This window comes from Hyperolius riggenbachi, chromosome 2 (genome assembly GCF_040937935.1).
Source record: "Hyperolius riggenbachi isolate aHypRig1 chromosome 2, aHypRig1.pri, whole genome shotgun sequence".
Lineage (NCBI taxonomy): Eukaryota > Metazoa > Chordata > Amphibia > Anura > Hyperoliidae > Hyperolius > Hyperolius riggenbachi.
This window is the reverse complement of record NC_090647.1, coordinates 473,261,551-473,281,872: the sequence shown is the minus strand read 5'-3', so window position 1 is coordinate 473,281,872 and position 20,322 is coordinate 473,261,551. Positions and strand designations below refer to the sequence as shown.

At 44.8% G+C, this 20,322-nt stretch overlaps 1 protein-coding gene and 1 long non-coding RNA gene across 8 annotated transcripts in view; one reads left to right on the top strand and one right to left on the bottom strand.

The window, feature by feature from the left end:
- Positions 1-14,581, top strand: part of LOC137547065 (uncharacterized) — a 31,809-nt gene extending 17,228 nt beyond the window's left edge. For both annotated transcript variants that reach the window (XR_011026459.1, XR_011026458.1), the window contains 2 exons: positions 12,492-12,620; positions 13,999-14,581. This is a non-coding gene — a long non-coding RNA (uncharacterized lncRNA). The remainder of the gene's footprint in view (positions 1-12,491; positions 12,621-13,998) is intronic.
- CCDC92B (coiled-coil domain containing 92B) overlaps positions 1-20,322 on the bottom strand; it is a 97,411-nt gene that overhangs the window by 5,725 nt on the left and 71,364 nt on the right. For 5 of the 6 annotated variants that reach the window (XM_068270234.1, XM_068270231.1, XM_068270230.1 and 2 more), the window contains exon 3: positions 10,052-10,099. In XM_068270234.1, the coding sequence (XP_068126335.1) occupies positions 10,052-10,099 (48 nt within the window). Of the gene's footprint in view, positions 1-10,051; positions 10,100-17,726; positions 17,872-20,322 lie in introns of all 6 variants that reach the window. The other variant, XM_068270235.1, reaches the window with a different exon arrangement.

The window sequence follows — 20,322 nt, the reverse complement described above, 5'->3', positions numbered from 1 at the left end:
GTGCGGCCCATCCATGCACCCGGCGCAATCATATGCCTGTCGCCGTAGGGTCCTGCGCAGTTCAGTCTTTGGAGTACCGCGCATGCGCAGGACCCTTACAGCGACGTGTGCATGACCACGTCGAGTGCATGGATGGCCAGGCATGCATGACTTCAGCTGAAGTCCCCAGGTTTACGGAGCCACCAGTGGGAACACGGAGGGGACCCAGAGGACCATGAAGGACCTCGCGGGCTACGGGGGGCTGGAGGAACCACCAGGTAAGTCCAGCTTTCCTTTTTTTTTTTACCTCTGCTCAGGGTCCCTTTAAAGCCATCTCCAAATATAGCAAACATCTACAAATAATTCCTAATAATGCATTTCCTTTAATAACATCATACTGACAGGTTACCCCAGCACCAGCCATAGTTCATTGTTTACATCTTCTGTAATAGTTATTCCATAAGACTGCTGGGGCTTGGCTTGGGCAGTTTGGGAGATCTCTCCACCCAGCATAACAAACTTTTATGAAATCACTTTCATTTGAGTCATAATTCACTAGAAAAGCAGACACCGTTTGAGAACCTGCTTAAACATGATTTAATTAGTTCAGATTTTATTAGCTGCTATATGTCTAAGCATATGGTCTAGCTGGAGCTATGAAACCGGTGATTCTAAGAAACCTGTTTTCTCAAGTCACAAGATGTTCAGTGACTCATTTTGGGAAAGCCTAAACCTTTTACTGGACTCTAATTGGATCTGTTAAGGTTCTGTACACACGAATATGGATCACTTTTGCGCAGACCAGACAATTTTCAGACCTATAAAAATATGGGGTGCTTTCAGCACGGGGTCCAGTCATTTTGAAGATCTGGACCCTGTGACTACGTTATGTGACTACGTCAGTAACCCACGTGACAGCGCTGTTGGGAACTTATGCAAGTCTTCTCGTCACACAGATCCGTGTTTCTTCTCTGCTGCCCCCTAGTGCCGCCTCTCATTACTGTGCCACTAGAGGAATCAGTGATGAGATACGAAACTGTGTGATCGGTAGAAGAAAAGCTGAAGTTCCCAGTGGCGCTGACAGGTGAGTTTTAACTTGTTTTTCCGCTCACATAGCTCTGCATATGGGCACATCTGGCTATCTATACTGTGGGGGAACTACCTATGGCAGCGTAGTGATGGAAGTAGTGATGGATGCGTTCGGGAGGGGGGGTCAGGAGGGCCCCAAAGTTACTTTTGCCCCAGGGCCCCATTGGAGCTAGAACCAGCCCTGTCTGCAGCCTACCTGTGCCCTCGCCGATCCTCCGTTCCCCCGCCGCCGCTCACTTTCACTTCACGCCGTGGAAATCGACTTCTAAGTTGACATCCACTGCTCCATGGCCACGCGTATCCTGTAAAGAAAATCTCTACTGCATCTGCGCAGAACGAGGATGTGCTTAGCCAGGGCCGCTCAGGCACAGTGGACATCCACTGCGCAAAGTGAAAATGAGCTGTGGTGGGGGAACGGAGGATTGTTCAGGACGGGTGAAGGCACAAGTCGGCTGCAGGGGGCTGGCAGAAGCCCCAGGAAACTATTTTTTTTCAGGTACTCTTTAGATCCGCTTTAAGCAAGGTAGTAGATTTGGCACCCCCTTGTGTTTGGTAAGCTGAAATGGAGAGATGTGAAAGAAGGTGGCAGGCGAGTCCCAGGAACCAGCTAAGGTTGCCTGACTGATGAGATTGCTCTGGCTTTATGTGATATGAGTGTGTGTGTGATGAGTGTGTGTGTGATGAGTGTGTGTGTGTGATGTGCGCGCGCGCGTGTGTGTGTGTGTGATAAGTGTGTGTGTTAGGGGGAGGCCACAAGATTGTACTTGCTTTATGGGGTGTGCATAGCTGCACTTATAATATGAGGAGGGCAAGAGACTGCATCTGTTCAATGGGAATATGGAAAGCATACCAGCACTTGTTATTCCAGGAGTAGACTGTACTTGTTGTGTGTGGGGAGACACAAGTCTGCAGTTGTGTTGTACAAAGAGCAGTGTTCTCCCCAGAATTTTTTTTCAGCCAGGTATAGTGAAAAAGCAGCCGGGTGGAGCATGATGGGGGAAGGCAGGGCCCACGCAACACTGCTTACAGCATAGGAGGAGGATGAGGAAGTGAGCCGATGACAGCCGGGCGCTCACCAAAATTAACCAGTTGGAGCACCCGGCTAAAAAAGCCTGAGAAGAACACTGTAGAGATGGGGTGGGTGGCATAAGGCTGCACTGGTTATACAGCGGGCACAATGCTGCACTGGTTATATAGTTGGTACAAAGCTAAATTTGTAATATGGAAGGAATGAGGACACTCTTATTTAAAGGACTTGAGGCTACACGTACAATACAAGGTACGTGATAAGAGCTTTCACTTTTAACCACTTACAATTAACCTCCTTGCCGGTCTAATTCTCCCCGGCAAGGAGGCAGCGCAGCACTTTTTTTTTTATTTATTTTTTTTCCAAATCATGCAGCGAGCCCTGAGCGGCGGCATCCCCCCACCCACTCCGATCGCCTTCGGCGATCAGAGTAAGCAGGAAATCCCGTTCAGAACGGGATTTCCTGCTGGGCTTCCCCGGTCTTGGCGACCGGGACGTCACAGGGAATCCCGATCCGCCCCTCAGCGCTGCCTGGCACTGATTGGCCAGGCTGCGCAGGGGTCTGGGGCGGGGGGGCGCCTCGGCGCGTAGCGGCGGATCGGCGACGAGCGGCAGCGATCGAATGTTACAAGCAGCTAGCAAAGTGCTAGCTGCTTGTAACAAAAAACATTTTTGCAAATCGGCCCAGCGGGGCCTGAGAAATCCTCCTGCGCAACCCCGAGCTGAGCTCGGGATAACCGTCAAGGAGGTTAAGGCCACTGCAGCTTTACCAGCTTATAGCAGGGCCATACAACTTAGCACACACATGGACCCCTCTCCCTTTTCTGCCCACCAACAGACCTTTCTGTTGGTGGGCTCTGATCGCTGCTGCAGGCTTTTTTTTTATTAATTTATTTTAAAAAAAATTCTTTCCTCCCCCCTCCCCCCACACACACACTGATGTCCAATCAAGGCAATTCTCTCTCATAGGCATCAACCTATGAGAGGAAATTGCTTTCGGAGCAGCACCAGAGGACAGGCAAGTGACAGGGCTGTTCCCAGTACAGCGCTGCATTAGATCGCAGAGCTGTAAAACGAAAGGAAATGGCCTCTTTTCTTTTCAGTCTGCCAGCGGCAGACTGTTTACGGAGCCCTGCTCCGTTACTCTGGCGTGCGCGATCCCCTGCAATCTCCTCCCCCAGGACTTGATGCCTTTCGACATCAGGTGGTCCTGGGGGAGCCACCTTGAGGCCGCCAATCGGCATTAGGCGGTCGTAAAGTGGTTAATGTGGTTATATGGGGAGTATTGCTGCACTTGTTATATAGGAGAAAAGAAGACTGCACCTATTATACAGGCAGTATGCCATCAGAACGTTCTAGACAGAAGACAAGACACAGAACATTTATATCACGCTTTTCTCCTGGCGGACTCAAAGCAACAGAGCTGCAGTCACTAGGACACACTTAGTAGGCAGTAGCAGTGTAAAGGAGTCTTGCCCTAGGTCTCCTTACTGAATAGGCGCTGGCTTACTGAACAGGAAGAGCCAAGTTTCCCTACAACAGTGCAGAGGCTGGGTGAACTTTTGCCCTCTATAAAAACTTGAATGTTTCAAAAAGATAAAAGATGGAGTTATGTGTGTGCTGGCAAATTAATGTAATTGTGCATTACACTTTATTTTTTCAATAAACTTTCAGTTGAAAAAAAAATAGAATTATGATTTTTGCAGCTCAAATGAGAATAAACATAGCACTACCAAACCATACCAGTTTCATCTCCATAGCCTTTTGTACGGGGCTGGGTGATGTTGCCATTATCTTCAAAACAAAGCAGCACAAATCTTAACCCTTTCAGGACCGGCCGCCTAACCCCCCCAATTAAGGACCAGGCACTTTTCCATGGGAGAGAGGAGTGCGCGTTTGGGGGGGTCAGGCAGCCGGATCCTGTTGCTGGGCTTTCTGGGCTGTGTCCCTCTTTGTGGCCAGGTGTCCCCCCTTTCAGCAGCAGCTTTGACTCACTTTCCAGGCTCCAGCGATGAGCCGCTGCAGACACCACCGCTCTATCCGACATCCCCGCTCGTACTGACGCTAATTCCTGGGTCGCGGCTTGATGACGTCATCAAGCCGCGGCTCGCAACTTACGTCACAACGAGCAGAGATGCCGGCAAGTGCGGTGGTGAGCGCCGATCGTCGCGAGACTGGCAGGGAGGTGAGTGGGTCTTCTTCTTTCCCCCCTTCTGCCGCAGCTGTCCGCCGGCAATCGTAGTGATCACGTGATCAGCAGCCATACGCGATGGCTGCTGATCACTGAGGGGAGATGCCAGCTGTCATATAATCTCCCCTTTCCGGTGCGCACGATTGCGTCGGGACGGTGCATTAGCGCGGACGTTGAATCAACGTCCAGTCAGGACGGCAGCACCACCTGCTGGACGTAGATTCAACCTACGTCAGTCCCCAAAAGGTTAATTCATGCAGCACAAATGTAGCACTAACCAAACAGGAATGAACTTTTATTTGTGCTAATTGTAGGGGGGAGAGTTTCAGGCAGATGCTCAAAAGGACGGCAAAGTTTCTGTGCGCAGGGAGTGCACAGCAATTTTACTGTTAATTACACTGAGTAGGTAGCGCCGTTAGCATGACCCGTGTTAGCAGGTGTAGTGTTTTTGTTACTTTACTTGTGTAGCGAGCATTACCCTAGCAACACTTACGTTACCCAGGTAATGCAAGTTGAACTAATTGCACAAAACGCACTAAACAGTGGTAACATTGCCTGGGCACTCCTTGCACACTGCAGCTTTACAGGACTTTTGTGCATATGTCCCCTAGTTGCTAACATAGGTCACTGGTCCTGTGATGTCCTGTTTCCTAGTGATCACTATGAATCTGTGATCAGTTGATGTGACTAGAACGAATAAGTACTTGCTTTACACAGTGTAAGGAAAGTCATAGCAACTAGTCACTAGTGATAGCAACTAGTAAGAGCAGTTAGTTATTAGCACTAGCAATGCAACCAGTTGCAACTACAGTGCTTGCATTGATTAGAGACTAGGGGGTTGATGCAATGAAGTGCGTTAATATTGCTATGCGCAGAGCACGGCAATATTACCGTTACTACTGGCAGCACTGTACTGCAAGTTACGCTAATAGTGCAACCCATGGTACTTAAAGTGAACCAGAGACGAAGCACCCTCCTGCTTGTTATCAGCCCTGATAAAATCCCCAACTGAGCATTCAGTCTGGCTTTGCTCAGGAATCATTGTAGCTGAGTCATTATAGCAGAGCCAGAAGGGGGCAGGCTTGGGTTTGAAAAGACATCAGAGATGACAGACTCAGCTATAATGATTCCTGAGCAAAGCCAGGCTGAATGCTCAGTCTGGGATTTTGGCAGGGCTGGTAACAAGCAGGCTGAGCATTGAAGGATGAAACAGAGAGCAGGGTAGGTGTTTTCTCTAATGTCCCCACTGATATATATGGTAAAATATATAAGGGTGCTTTGTCTCTGGTTCACTTTAAGTCAGTGGTGCCAGTAGTAATGGTAATATTGCTGTGCGCTGTCTGCACCCAGCCATATTACCACACTTTAGTGCATCAATCCCTAGGGCTCATATGCACTTCACTTTTTCTCCCTAGTTTTCTCCTAGGGGATATTTTCACACCTTGGCCCATATGCAGTTCCGTTTTTCTCCTACATTTTCTCCTGCAACATAATTTTTCATCGCAGTTTTGCGATTGAAAAAACTACCAAAAAGTAGGTGGGGAAGGACTATCAAAACTATTTTAAATATTTTTATTTGCTTGCTTGTGATTTAAATAGCATTTTATTGACTAGTTTGAAAATATCACCTAGGAGAAAACTCAGGCGAAAAAGCTTTCTCCTAAGTGATATTTCATAACTTGTAAATAAATACCTTTTTAACCTCCTAGCAAGCAGAAATACTCAAAATAATTTTGATAGTATTTTTTCACCTGTTTTTAGTACTTTTTGTATGGCAGAGTGTTAAAGGGGTATTCTAAACAAGATGAAAAATTATTTCCTAGGATAAAACTTAGGAGAAAAATTAACTGAATAAGGGCCAAGGTGGTGTGATTAGTTGTTGTGACTAAGCTGCTTTTGTGACATGACCCTTAAAGTGATCCAAGCAGCTTTTTTCTGCAGTTTGTCCTGGTTTAGGAGCTGCCAATTCTCCCCTTCCCTCTGCCCTTATTAACCACTGAGGGCAATCTGAGCGTGTAGGCGGGTGATTGGGTGCCCACAAGGGGCAGATTAGGGTCTAATCTGCCCCTTGCGGGCACCCAATCACCCGCCTACACGCTCAGATTGCCCTCAGACCCCCCTTATCAATTCGCCAGTGCAATATTTACATCTGTTCTCCCCTGTAATAACCCACTGATTACCTGTCAATCACCTATCAATCACCCATCAATCACCCCCTGTCACTGCCACCCATCAATCACCCCCTGTCACTGCCACCCATCAATCACCCGCTGTCACTGCCACCCATCAATCAGCCCCTAACCTGCCCCTTGCGGGCAATCTGATCACCCACCCACACCAATAGATCGCCCGCAGATCCGACGTCCGATCACCTCCCAAGTGCAGTGTTTACATCTGTTCTCTACCCTAAACACCCACTAATTACCCATCAATCACCCCCTGTCACTGCTACCTATCAGATTAGACCCCTATCTGCCCCTAGGGCACTCAATCACCCGCCCACACCCTCAGAATGCCCTCAGACCCCCGCACTGATCACTTCGCCAGTGCATTGCTTGCATCTATTCCCCCCTCTAATCACACCTTGAGACACCCATCAATCAATTTCCGCTAACTTTTGACAAAAAATAAAATCTTCTATGAACTCGCCATACACCTAACGGAATACCTTGGGGTGTCTTCTTTCTAAAATGGGGTCACTTGTGGGGTTCCTATACTGCCCTGGCATTTTAGGGGCCCTAAACCGCGAGGAGTAGTCTAGAAAACAAATGCCTCAAAATGACCTGTGAATAGGACGTTGGGCCCCTTAGCGCACCTAGGCTGCAAAAAAGTGTCACACATGTGGTACCGCCGTACTCAGGAAAAGTAGTATAATGTGTTTTGGGGTGTATTTTTACACATACCCATGCTGGGTGGGAGAAATTTCTATGTAAATGGACAATTGTGTGTAAAAAAAATCAAACAATTGTCATTTACAGAGCTATTTCTCCCACTTAGCATGGGTATGTGTAAAAATACACCCCAAAACACATTATACTACTTCTCCTGAGTACGGCGGTACCACATGTGTGGCACTTTTTTACACCCTAAGTACGCTAAGGGGCCCAAAGTCCAATGAGTACCTTTAGGATTTCACAGGTCATTTTGCGACATTTGGTTTCAAGACTACTCCTCACGGTTTAGGGCCCCTAAAATGCCAGGGCAGTATAGGAACCCCACAAATGACCCCATTCTAGAAAGAAGACACCCAAAGGTATTCCGTTAGGAGTATGGTGAGTTCATAGAAGATTTTATTTTTTGTCACAAGTTAGCGGAAAATGACACTTTGTGAAAAAAAACAATTAATATCAATTTCCGCTAACTTGTGACAAAAAAATAAAAACTTCTATGAACTCACCATACTCCTAACGGAATACCTTGGGGTGTCTTCTTTCTAAAATGGGGTTATTAGTGGGGTTCCTATACTGCCCTGGCATTTTAGGGGCCCTAAACCGTGAGGAGTAGTCTTGAAACAAAAATGACCTGTGAAATCCTAAAGGTACTCATTGGACATTGGGCCCCTTAGCGCAGTTAGGGTGCAAAAAAGTGCCACACATGTGGTATCGCCGTACTCGGGAGAAGTAGTACAATGTGTTTTGAGGTGTATTTTTACACATACCCATGCTAGGTGGGAGAAATACCTCTATAAATGACAATCTTTTGATTTTTTTTTACACACAATTGTCCATTTACAGAGTTATTTCTCCCACCCAGCATGGGTATGTGTAAAAATACACCCCAAAACACATTGTACCACTTCTCCCGAGTACGGCGATACCACATGTGTGGCACTTTTTTGCACCCTAACTGCGCTAAGGGGCCCAAAGTCCAATGAGTACCTTTAGGATTTCACAGGTCATTTTGAGAAATTTCGTTTCAAGACTACTCCTCACGGTTTAGGGCCCCTAAAATGCCAGGACAGTATAGGAACCCCACAAATGACTCCATTTTAGAAAGAAGACACCCCAAGGTATTCTGTTAGTAGTACGGTGAGTTCATAGAAGATTTTATTTTTTGTCACAAGTTAGCGGAAATTGATTTTTATTGTTTTTTTTCACAAAGTGTCATTTTCCGCTAACTTGTGACAAAAAATAAAATCTTCTATGAACTCACCGTACTACTAAGGTAATACCTTGGGGTGTCTTCTTTCTAAAATGGGGTCATTTGTGGGGTTCCTATACTGTACTCATTGGACTTTGGGCCCCTTAGCGCAGTTAGGGTGCAAAAAAGTGCCACACATGTGGTATCGCTGTACTCAGGAGAAGTAGTATAATGTGTTTTGGGGTGTATTTGTACACATACCCATGCTGAGTGGGAGAAATCTCTCTGTAAATGGACAATTGTGTGTAAAAAAAATTAAAAAATTGTCATTTACAGAGATATTTCTCCCACCCAGCATGGGTATGTGTAAAAATACACCCCAAAACACATTATACTACTTCTCCTGAGTACGGCAATACTACATGTGTGGCACTTTTTTGCAGCCTAACTGCGCTAAGGGGCCCAAAGTCCAATGAGCACCTTTAGGCTTTACAGGGGTGCTTACAAATTAGCACCCCCCAAAATGCGAGGACAGTAAACACACCCCACAAATGACCCCATTTTGGAAAGTAGACACTTCAAGGTATTCAGAGAGGGGCATGGTGAGTCCGTGGCAGATTTCATTTTTTTTTGTCGCAAGTTAGAAGAAATGGAAACTTTTTTTTTTTTTTGTCACAAAGTGTCATTTTCCGCTTACTTCTATGAACTCACTATGCCTCTCAGTGAATACTTTGGGATGTCTCTTTCCAAAATGGGGTCATTTGGGGGGTATTTATACTATCCTGGAATTCTAGCCCCTCATGAAACATGTCAGGTGGTCAGAAAAGTCATAGATGCTTGAAAATGGGAAAATTCACTTTTTGCACCATAGTTTGTAAACGCTATAACTTTTACCCAATCCAATAAATATACACTGAATGTTTTTTTTTAAATCAAAAACATGTTTGTCCACATTTTTTGCGCTGCATGTATACAGAAATTTTACTTTATTTGAAAAATGTCAGCACAGAAAGTTAAAAAAAATCATTTTTTTTGCCAAAATTCATGTCTTTTTTGATGAATATAATAAAAAGTAAAAATCGCAGGAGCAATTAAATAGCTCCAAAAGAAAGCTTTATTAGTGACAAGAAAAGGAGCCAAAATTCATTTAGGTGGTAGGTTGTATGAGCGAGCAATAAACCGTGAAAGCTGCAGTGGTCTGAATGGAAAAAAAGTGTCCGGTCCTTAAGGGGTAGAAAGCCCTAGGTCCTCAAGTGGTTAATCCAGGATAAGGTGTGAATGTAATCAATTTTGACTCTCTAAACTGTTTGAAGTACAGTGTCCTATTTCCCCTAATCCCTGCCCTGATAAAAGCTTTTGTTAGCTCATTGCTACTGCTAATTACAGCAATCCTTATGTGCCTGCTCTTTCTGCAGATGACAGGCCGGGGAAGTAGAACAATAAAAGCCTCACAAATGTTAAAAGAAGAGGCAGAATAGATTTTTTTGAGTAATGAGCCACATTGTTAGCATGGATTTTTAATGTGCTATTGAGATGCCATGGGTGCTAAAAATTGGTGCTTGGTTCACTTAAAAGTGATATTCACATTTTTTGCAGTCCATAACATTTATATCAGCAATATTTCTATTTACAGAGTCAGTAAGAAGAACTATTATAGTCTTAACGACACTAGCGCCACATCCTACCTTGATGAAAAGCCTCCACTTGCTTTAGTTCCAGTTCGTGTGTGAGCTCTAAACCAGAAAATAAAGATAAACAAGTGTTACAGACAGCGGTCATCTGAGAACGCAAAGAATAGGCACAGTAGTGATATAAGGCAACATTCTGTTATAACTATTGGTATTGATTCAAGGTTATATTCAGTTTTTCATTTTTATTTAGTTTTTAGTTCGAATTTTTGATTTTTTGTAAAGCAATAAATAACAGCACCTTACTTTGGGGAAAACAATGGGGCATTTTCAGCATTTCCTTAATTATTTACAAAAAGCAATCCCTGGCAAAGATCTGTACAAAGATGCAGGGTGGCCTCCCTACTTGTTTGCATACTATTGTGGCAGTTGTGCAGAGCACTGATGTTCCGTAAGTGCTTTTGAAAATACAGATATCCCTGAGAATCCCCCATGAGGAGATGGGCTAGTCCAAAACCTGTCAGATTGGTCCGATTTTAACTACGGTACCTATTATACGTCACTGCAACATAGAAGAAAAGTATTTTACTGTATAGCTCTGTGACTCTGGAAGAAATATTCTTCTTATTTGTATGTGTTTACATGTATAGATGACATTTTACCATTTTCATGATTGGCTCCTTTAAAGAGAGTCTGAAGCCACATTAAAAATGGCTTTTCAGCTTATATTCAGCAGGGGCATGTTTGCCCCTGCTAAAACGCCGCTATCCCGCGGCATAACGAGGGGTCTTTACCCCCCAAATCCCCCCTGCAAAATGCACGACTTTCTTGGTCGTGGATTTTGCTGCCCCTGTGCACTTCCGTGTGAGGCAGAGCTATGGGCTGCAGCCCTGCCTCACACGCGTCTGTCAGCAGCGGATCTCCGCCTTCCCCCACCCCTCTCAGCGAAGGCAGACTGAGAGGGGTGGGGCAGAGGCGGAGATCCGCCGCTGACAGACGCGTGTGAGGCAGGGCTGCAGCCCATAGCTCTGCCTCACACGGAAGCGCTCCCCGGAGGTAGCGGGGGGATTTGGGGGGTAAAGACCCCTCGTTATGCCGCAAGATAGCGGCATTTTAGCAGGGGCAAACATGCCCCTGCTGAATATATGCTAAAAAGCCATTTTTATTCTGGCTTCAGACTCTCTTTAAGCTAATTGACGCCAACAATAAGGGACAATTGTCATTACATCTGCAGAATGAAACTTTCACATCAACAAGTTCTAGTCTTTTTAATGTATATACTGTACAGTAATTCAAGACAACCAACATGTCTTCTCCTGAACACACACAGAAAACCCTATCCTGTGGATCTTTGAAGAACATCTTCTTTACAGACTGGCTTTAGGGCCCATTTACACTAGGAAATCGCAAAACACTAGCGAGTACTAGTGATAGCATTTTGCAGGAGTGATTTTTCTGTGATAAATACGGAAAAAATCACTGGACGAACTAGCATTTTGGGAGTGATCGCGATTAGCGGTTCTATAAATGCTAATCACAATCGCTCTACAATCGCCGGCAAACCACTGCAGGTAACACATTTGGGATTAGCGATAATCGCAAAACGCCCGCGATCGCGGCAGTGAGAACACTGCCATAGGGTAGAAGTTGCAGCAGTTAGCGGGTTCTCGCTTAGATGTGAACGGGGCCTTACACGCCTATGCAACAGGTGAAAAGTATTGATAAATAAATCAGAAATGTTTCTCTTATTGATAAAGGGGAAGATATTCATGTGACCATGGTCTGAACTATCCCAGTTTACCTGTCCCCTCAGGAGATTCGGCAGTGCACCACTGCAGCACTGTCCTATAACAGGTTAACAACCCCCACCGTTTGCTTGATTGCTGCTGCTAATGTGAGATTTATTACACCTTGAGGGCTTTTCGGTCTCTTTTAGCCCCTTATACCTTCCTAGTGGTTCCGGGTCGCCATGAGCTATCTGGGTAACTGTATTTACTAGACACGTGAACAGAAAACTTTTAAAGAGGCTGAAAACATTTAGCTCTGAAAAAAAGAAAAAAAAAACGCCAAAAGTTTTCTTGACTGGAAAAATTCTAGCACCATCACCCACAGAATAAGGGCTGGAAATAAGTAACTGAAACAGGGGGTGGTGCCCAGGGGATCTTACAATATTACTCTGTGCAACCTACATCAAACCCGCCCCAGCTGTTGGTCAGCTGGTCTAGAGCTCTTCAGACATTGCCTGGCCTGGGGACTCCGGTAATGAAGGGTGAAGTGTTTGAGGCATATTTGAATTTGCCAAGATATAAACAGGCCATGTATTTCAGGCATGTGTATTAATATATGTGCAGATGGCAGGATTGCACCAGTTGAGTGCAATGGTGGAAAACACTATGCTTTGTCTTCAAACAGGTAAAAGAAAACTGCCACCAACACAGAAATCAATCTGAGAAGTACAAAAACAGATAATACAGATGCATTTTTTCCTATATTCTAGTGTACGAATCAACTCATCTAAGGAACTACTCAGGGACAGGCCAAATTACTTTAACAGGGGGACATCCGTGGATGGCCATGGAGAGGCCTAGGAAGTCCCTATGGGGTGCAGAGCTTTCCCTCTCCATAGGTATGTTTTTTTTTTTTTTGGGGGGGGGGGGGGGGTCGCTTCAGGGTTGTTTAAAAGAAAACTGGATGGATGTCATTATGAGATTGGTGCTGTTAACTTTGATTCTTTAAAGATTCATACAATTTGCATTTCACAATGCTGCTATGTGCAGCAATGTCCACAGGGGATGAAGTAATGTCTCTGAATACATTATACAGTGTGGGCCATTTACATGGATACACCTTAATAAAATGGAAATGGTTGGTGATATTAATTCCTGTTTGTGGCACATTAGTATATGTGAGGAGGGAAACTTTTCAAGATGGGTGGTGACCATGGCGGCCATTTTGAAGTCGGCCATTTTGAATCCAACTTTTGTTTTTTCAATAGGAAGAGGGTCATGTGACACATCAAACTTATTGGAAATTTCACAAGAAAAACAATGGTGTGCTTGGTTTTAACATAACTTTATTTCTTTCATGAGTTATTTACAGGTTTCAGACCACTTATAAAATGTGTTCAATGTGCTATCCATTGTGTTGGATTGTCAATGCAACCCTCTTCTCCCACTCTTCACACACTGATAAGTACACCACATTATGGGTGTTAGTACACAGCATTCCTAGATGAACAGTTTCCTGGAAAGTGGATTGGTCGTTGTGGGCTAGTTGAATGGCCCCCAAGGTCTCCCGATCTGACCCCCTTAGACTTTTATCTTTGGGGTCATCTGAAGGCAATTGTCCATGCTGTGAAGATACGAGATGTGCAGCACCTGAAACTACGGATACTGGAAGCCTGTGCTAGCATTTCTCCTGCGGTGTTGCTATCAGTGTGTGAAGAGTGGGGGAAGAGGGTTGCATTGACAATCCAACACAATGGGCAGCACATTGAACACATTTTTTAAGTGGTCAGAAACTTGTAAATAACTCATGAAAGAATAAAGTTATGTTATAACCAAGCACATCATTGTTTTACTTGTGAAATTCCCAATAAGTTTGATGTGTCACATGACCCTCTTCCTATTGAAAAAACAAAAGTTGGATTCATAATAGCTGACTTCAAAATGGCCGCCATAGTCACCACCCATCTTGAAAAGTTTTCCCCCTTCCATATACTAATGTGCCACAAACAGGAAGATAATATCACCAACCTTTCCCATTTTATTAAGGTGTATCCATATAAATGGCCCACCCTGTATTTTAGGATGAAAAGCTCAAGCATCAGTGCAGCGTGAAAAAGCTGTTAGCTCTTTGGTCGTCCTGGTTGCACTGGGCATCCGGTTCTCATACACCAGCATATATGAGTACTTGTTTTGCTGAAAAAAACTTTGTCTCCCTTATTGTGACTGTGCCTTGGACTTCACTGTCTCCTAACCATTGCCTGCAATCATTTCTTACAGGTTTGACCCCAATGGAGGTAGCTGATCCAAGAGAGCTACCCTGGCTCCTCCCACTTCCCCATGAGACTGCACTCATGCCCACTTTCCCCACATGACTGCCTTCTGCAATGGTAAAAAAAAAGAGTTAGGTGGAAGTGCCCAACAGTCTAGCAGTCCTGAACACACCTAATGTAACTTCCTGCAAATGTGGGGACCAGCAGGGACACAGATGGAGCTAAAAAGCAGACCCTGAGAAGAGAATGGTGAAAGAGCACTAGGGGCAGAACAATAAAGCTATGCAGTCTTAAGCTTCGTTGCTGTGGGGTCTGGTGCCTTGCTTTTCTGACAGTACAGGTAGTGGGAAAAAAATGAGATGAAGACAGTAATGATTTCTTACGTGCTAGTTCACACCTATCTGTTATTGACATTTCTGTTTTATCTGGTGAATTTTTGCGCCACAGAAACCCAACAGGTACCACTTTTCAGACGCTGGGCATGAATCAGACATGGGTGAAATTAAAAGTCTATGGTAAGCCGAAGAGTGATATTTTGTTCTTGCTTTTAACCATTTCCCCACCACTGCATCAGGTACCTACACCCCTGTGGACTTCACTTTAGCACCAGAAGCATAGATTACTGTTCCCCCTCCCTCCCTCCCTCCCCCTGCCAGCCAATCTGCGTGATTAGCTTTCATAGGCTTCAGCCTATGATAGCCGATCACGACCCTGCCTACAGGTTTCGCCGTCTAACAGTCTCCGAGTGGCGATCGCCACTGGGAGACTGAAGGCGGAGCTCCACCTACCAAGCGGAGATGAGCAAGCAGCCTGCGCGCGATCTCCTGCAAAGGCAAGCCCCAGGACTTTACGCCGATCAGCGTTAGGCGGTCCTGGGGCTGCCGCGGCCACACCCATCGGCGTGATGTGGTCGGCAATAGGTTAAATGTTGGAATACCCGGGACAAATGGGCAAATAAAACGTGTGGGTTTTATCTACCATAGCACATTTTGTTTTAGATCTACAATGGCTGAGAAATACTGTTTTTTTTTTCTTTTTTTTCTTATTTCCTTTAAAATGCATATAAAATAAAATATTTTTTTAGCAAAATGTACCAAACAAAGAAAGCCTAATTTGTGGCGGAAAACCCCCCCAATCATTAGCCCCTCACCCCAGCCTTTTTTATCTCCTTATCCCCATGTTGGCTAGTAGTGGAAGAATGACTGAGCTGGCTAGCGTGGAGCTCCGGCACCTGAACAATACTAGTCCACATTGACATTGAAAGGAACTCTACAAGAGGAGACAGAAATCTTTCTCCCTTCTTGCAAAGCCCCCTTTGTTCATGTAACTGACAAGGGGCTCATCCCCATCTCCAATGCCCATAGGGAGATGGTGGTAATTACTACCAATACATGGGGGTAGGCCAGTCTTCCTTAACCTTTTCACACTGGTGGAACGCTTCAAATAATCTTTAGATCTCAGTGAACCCCTGTATTAGTGGAGGGGGGATTTATTTTGCAGATGGCACATGTGACGAACATTACGGAAAAGTCGTGCGCTAGCGCCATCGACTTTCGCAATAGTCGTGCGCAGTCCCTGTCAGTCTTGGGTAAATGCACAATAGATGTCAATTTCCCTCTCTCTTACTGAGAACAGTAACCTTCCCCCCACATCCTGTTGAAGTTTAGGAAAGAATTCACAAGTGGCAGACCACCTGGGGAGCAGCATTTGGTCACATAGCTCATGTTCCACCAAACCAGCTCAAACTGGTTGAACTTCAAATTTCCCTCCAAGCGTATAGCTTCACACAAAAGGAACGTTAACTTATTAATAATTCAAAATAGGTTTGTCACAGCAAGACCAAAATTACATTTCCTGATACCTAGGAAACAGGTCTATAATTCACATGAATTATCATTCTCTAGCTATCAGGAATCAATTGAGAAACCGCTTTATCCGGCATGCGTAGAGCAAATTCGTTAGACTAGGCGTGTATAGTCTCATTTAATACAGAGTCGCATGCTGCTTATGAATATGGTCTCGGATCTGCGATGCACCCATCTGGGGCGGAATTACACAAATTATTAATAATTGGTACATTCCTTGCTCCAAGTCTGTGGGTGGTAACCTGACTTGCCAGGAGGTAACCCTGCCTCCAACACACCTACTTTCCAGGTAGTGACCGCCCCAAAACTCTGGTCAGTAAAAAGCATTTGCAAGGAACTCCACCCAGTTCTCCAAATTCCATCGACTAAGGAACGTCTATGCCGGCGCTAAGGAGAGCCAGCGCCTGCAGTATACAAAGGACTTTTAAACTGAATGCCTACTTTTAAACTGGACTATTTTCTTCATGATTCAAATTGACTGCTCAGCTAACTAAGTAAGAACTTTCTGATTTTATTCCTTTTTTATTTTGAAGCTCTGTGTTTTATATGTTAATAGGTGTATATAACTGTATGTAATGCATTTGTGTTATTAAACGTTTAAAAATCGTTTAGCGGTTATGACCTGTGGCTGAACATACACAATCGTACCTATTCTCCTGAACTCGCTACCCTGTGTTTAATAGAAGTATACATTTATAACCCGTATGCGAGAACCCGGCCCAGACATAACGATCTGGCCCAGATTCTTACATACTGCTAGGGGTTACTAAAGTGTTCTCGAAGTCCTAGTAAAATTACAGTAGCGGGCTGTGTAACTCGCTTGGTGGCAGATCTTTGAATTGTATATGTGTGTGGAGTGATTCGGTTGGTATCAGAACGCTCCCTTCGCGAGTCAGTTCATCAAATTGCGAATGCGGGTTACCCTTCGTGATGAACAAATGACCGTGTAAGAGGATTTCTGACGCTGATCGATTTACCCCACCCGCAGACCGGCTCGCGGTCTGTGACAGCACAGTCTTTAAAAGAAGGGGGGGGGATGCCAGGGAACCCTTACAATGCAACGTCCTCAAGGAACCCTTGGATTACAGGGAACCCTGGAGTAGACAGTAGGGTTGGCTATAAACTATGTAACTATGGCAAACTAGCATAATCTCACTGCTACACAATTTGTATTGTGACCAAATGCACTATAGTCTTTCTACTAACTTTTTCCTGAACAAAATCTCATAAACTCTGAAACTCTAGATGAATAATAACATCCTTGATGCCCGATAAGCTTCTTCCTTATATAAAAAAGAAAAACACCACAGACTGGAGGCTTTCTGTATTAATCAAGGCCTGCTGCATAGTCTATCATTTCAATTGTGTTTCCCAGCAATTCCTGTAATGTATACAAGATCTTGTATGCAAATGAGTTAGCGGCTGAAGTATAGTCAATCAATCAGATATTCTAGCAGCCAGAGTCTCTTCTCTATCTGATTGCCCTCTGAGAATAGCTTTTCAAGGAAGACAGACACATAGCTGGCGAAAATTCCCTCAGTGCCGTTAGAATGGCTTCAACTGAAAATATTGGGCAGAAGAGCCATTAGTCACGTCCAGGAGGGATGGCAAAGATGACTGCGTAGGGTAGCTCAGACAACGGATACAGAGAAACAACAGAAAACTGCATTCCATGATTCAGCCGCTATCTCTATAAATGACTGCTGCTAGGCAAGAGGCATGAACAGATCATAACGTGATTAATGCTTAATCATATGCTTCGCTTCTTAATTCATATCGAAAGACCACGAAAGGTTCTGAGAGTTAAAGTCGCAGCAGGGGGTCTGTGAGGAACGCTTCACAAAGCATCTGAAGAGAAAAGACTCATGACCTTTTTTCTGTGAATACTTTGCTTTAGTGGAACGGGGGAAATCAAACTGATGAAAATCCCATTGATTGTAGTTACGCGTTTCGAGCTCTATGCCGGCGTTGTACTGACTGTTCTCTTGCAGTGTCATGCAGACAGCTTGTGATGTCTGGCAATAGAAGAAATAGATTTTATACACAGCGGTAAAGGCCAATTATCAGAAAATCTGCATAACATATTTGGAATCATTAAGCCCAGTCAGATGATTAAAACTGCGTAACGTGGCAGTAAATCTTTCTAATCTTTACAATGACTCTCGTAAGATAGGTTACTAAATTATATTTTGTTTGATGGATTAAAGGGTACCTGTGGTGAAATGGCCCAAAAGAGTGCTCACCTCAGGAGAGGAAAGCTTCTGGCTAGTCATATTATCTCGGGGCCTGCATGGCACCGCGTAGCTCTTGACTTGGGCATCGCCATAGACTGTAATGTTTTTACAGCTATGGCAGTGCAGGGGGGATTTTTGTTCTGAAATCTCCGTAATTTGGGTGCCGGCAATAAAATGACCCCGAATTACATGTCTGAAGGGACAGGCTAGATAGTCGTAGTAGGGGAATATATTTGTTTCCCTACTTTGCCTAATGCAGGGAGAGCTGCTTCTTGGCTTTTCCCTGCGACCAGGTGACCACCTCTGAGGTAACACATATGCAGCCTCTGGGTCCTCCGTCTACCTTACAGAGGTGCCTGGCTCTTTTACTGACCACATATGCTATTGCTCCGCTGTTATTGCCTCATGAAGCAGGATCAAACTTGCGAAACGCGTTGCATAATTGGAGTTCATAAATAAAATATATTCACTGTCTTTACTACATTCGTTGTGTGTCTACTTAGAGGAGGTAAGTCCACCACTACCTCCTCTATTTACCAAGAATTTGGTTTTTAAGCTCATTTAGCTTCCTTTTATCCTTTTGGCGCCTCTGTTCTTCTGCATAATATTGAGTCCCCCCTGGGTGGAGGGTTGAACCCCGTTTTTCTCATCTACAGAGAGCGACTTCTTATTCCTGTGGGGTCAGGAAAATCTCCCCACCTGCCTTTACAGTGGTTGCCTAATGGTAACCCTGGTTTGTGATTATTAATATTTACTCTATCTAGTAACCATTTACCAGTACATATTACACTATTGGGGCTCTTGGTGTTCCCTGTTTTTGTCTACCTCCACAAGGCCATTCCAGCGATATGCCCCCAGAAAGACTTCAGCGGAAAAAGCCGAGCCCAATCAGGTACGTGCTACTGCATATGCATGAGCCATCTGTTCTTGTGTGGCACTGATTGGGCTTTGCTCTCTCTGCCAATGCCCAGGCGGGTCTGCTACTGCACAGGCGCAATGCGGCAGCGCACCCACAATTTTCAGGGGTTTTAGCACTGGAATGGCCTGGTGGAGGAGGACAGGAGAAGCTTCTGGAGGGCCCAGAGGCTCCTCCCTTCTGAGTTAAGTAACTAAATTGTTTGATTGCCACCTCACAAGTTTCCTTTAATATCAAAAGAGGCACTTGAAAAATATCGGTCAGTTGTGCAGTGAGAAAAGTCAGATTGTGCGAAATAGTCATAAGCTAAAAATGATCCCAGTGCGCAAATCTACACTGAAGTAATAATTTAAATCGCTAGCTGCTAGCAAATTGGGTCCTGACCACACGCATCTGCGTTGCTCTCTGTTGCAATGCTAATGTCATTCAACTACAATGAATGGGATAGGAATGTGTTGCGCACAGAAATGCATGCAACAGTGCGATGTTTAAAGGATAAAGGTTACATGAGGTGGAAAATAAAAGAAGTTCAACTCACCTGGGGCTTCTGCCAGCCCCTACAATTATCTGTGTCCCCCGACACAGCTGCGCAGTCTCCCAATCGTCAGCTGTTACTTCCGTAATGGTCGGGTCAGCCTCTTTTGCACATGCACTGGTGCATGCATGCGCCGCTTGCAGTCGCACTCTCCTAGTCAGGAGGGTTACGAAAGTAAAAGCTGATGACTGGGAGACTGCGCAGTTGCGCAGAGGGACACTTCTAAAGGCTGCTGGAAGAAGCCCCAGGTGAGTTGAACTTAAAGGGAACCAAGCGCTACTTTTTTCCCCTGGTTTCTAATAGCTATAGGAGCTGCCATGTCCCCCCCCCTCCCCTTCTAGCTGCCAATTATATATCCACAAGGAAGATGTAAAGATAACATCTGTGACTTCTCTAAAGTCTTTGAAGCACGGTGTAGTATGTCCCCCCCATCCCCACTGATGAAAGCTTCTGCTAATGTGTGCAATAAAATAATTACGTCAGTCCATATCTGCCTGATATTTCTGTGGTGGGGCAGGAAGTAGGGTAAAACTTTTCTGCTAAACTTTTAAATGTAAAAAGAGGTAAAAAAAATTGTGAAGTTTTTCTTAAAAATGAGCCACATTATTGACATTCATTTTTAATGTGCTATTGAGATGCCCTGGGTGCTAAAAATGATGCTAGGTTCATTTTAAGGAAACCTGTAATAACTGGTTCCCAGCCGTGGCTACAATTCACTTTCGCCTGTCACCGGCCACTGTGCCTGCACAGCCGTGCACATCCTCATTCGAGCTCCCATCGC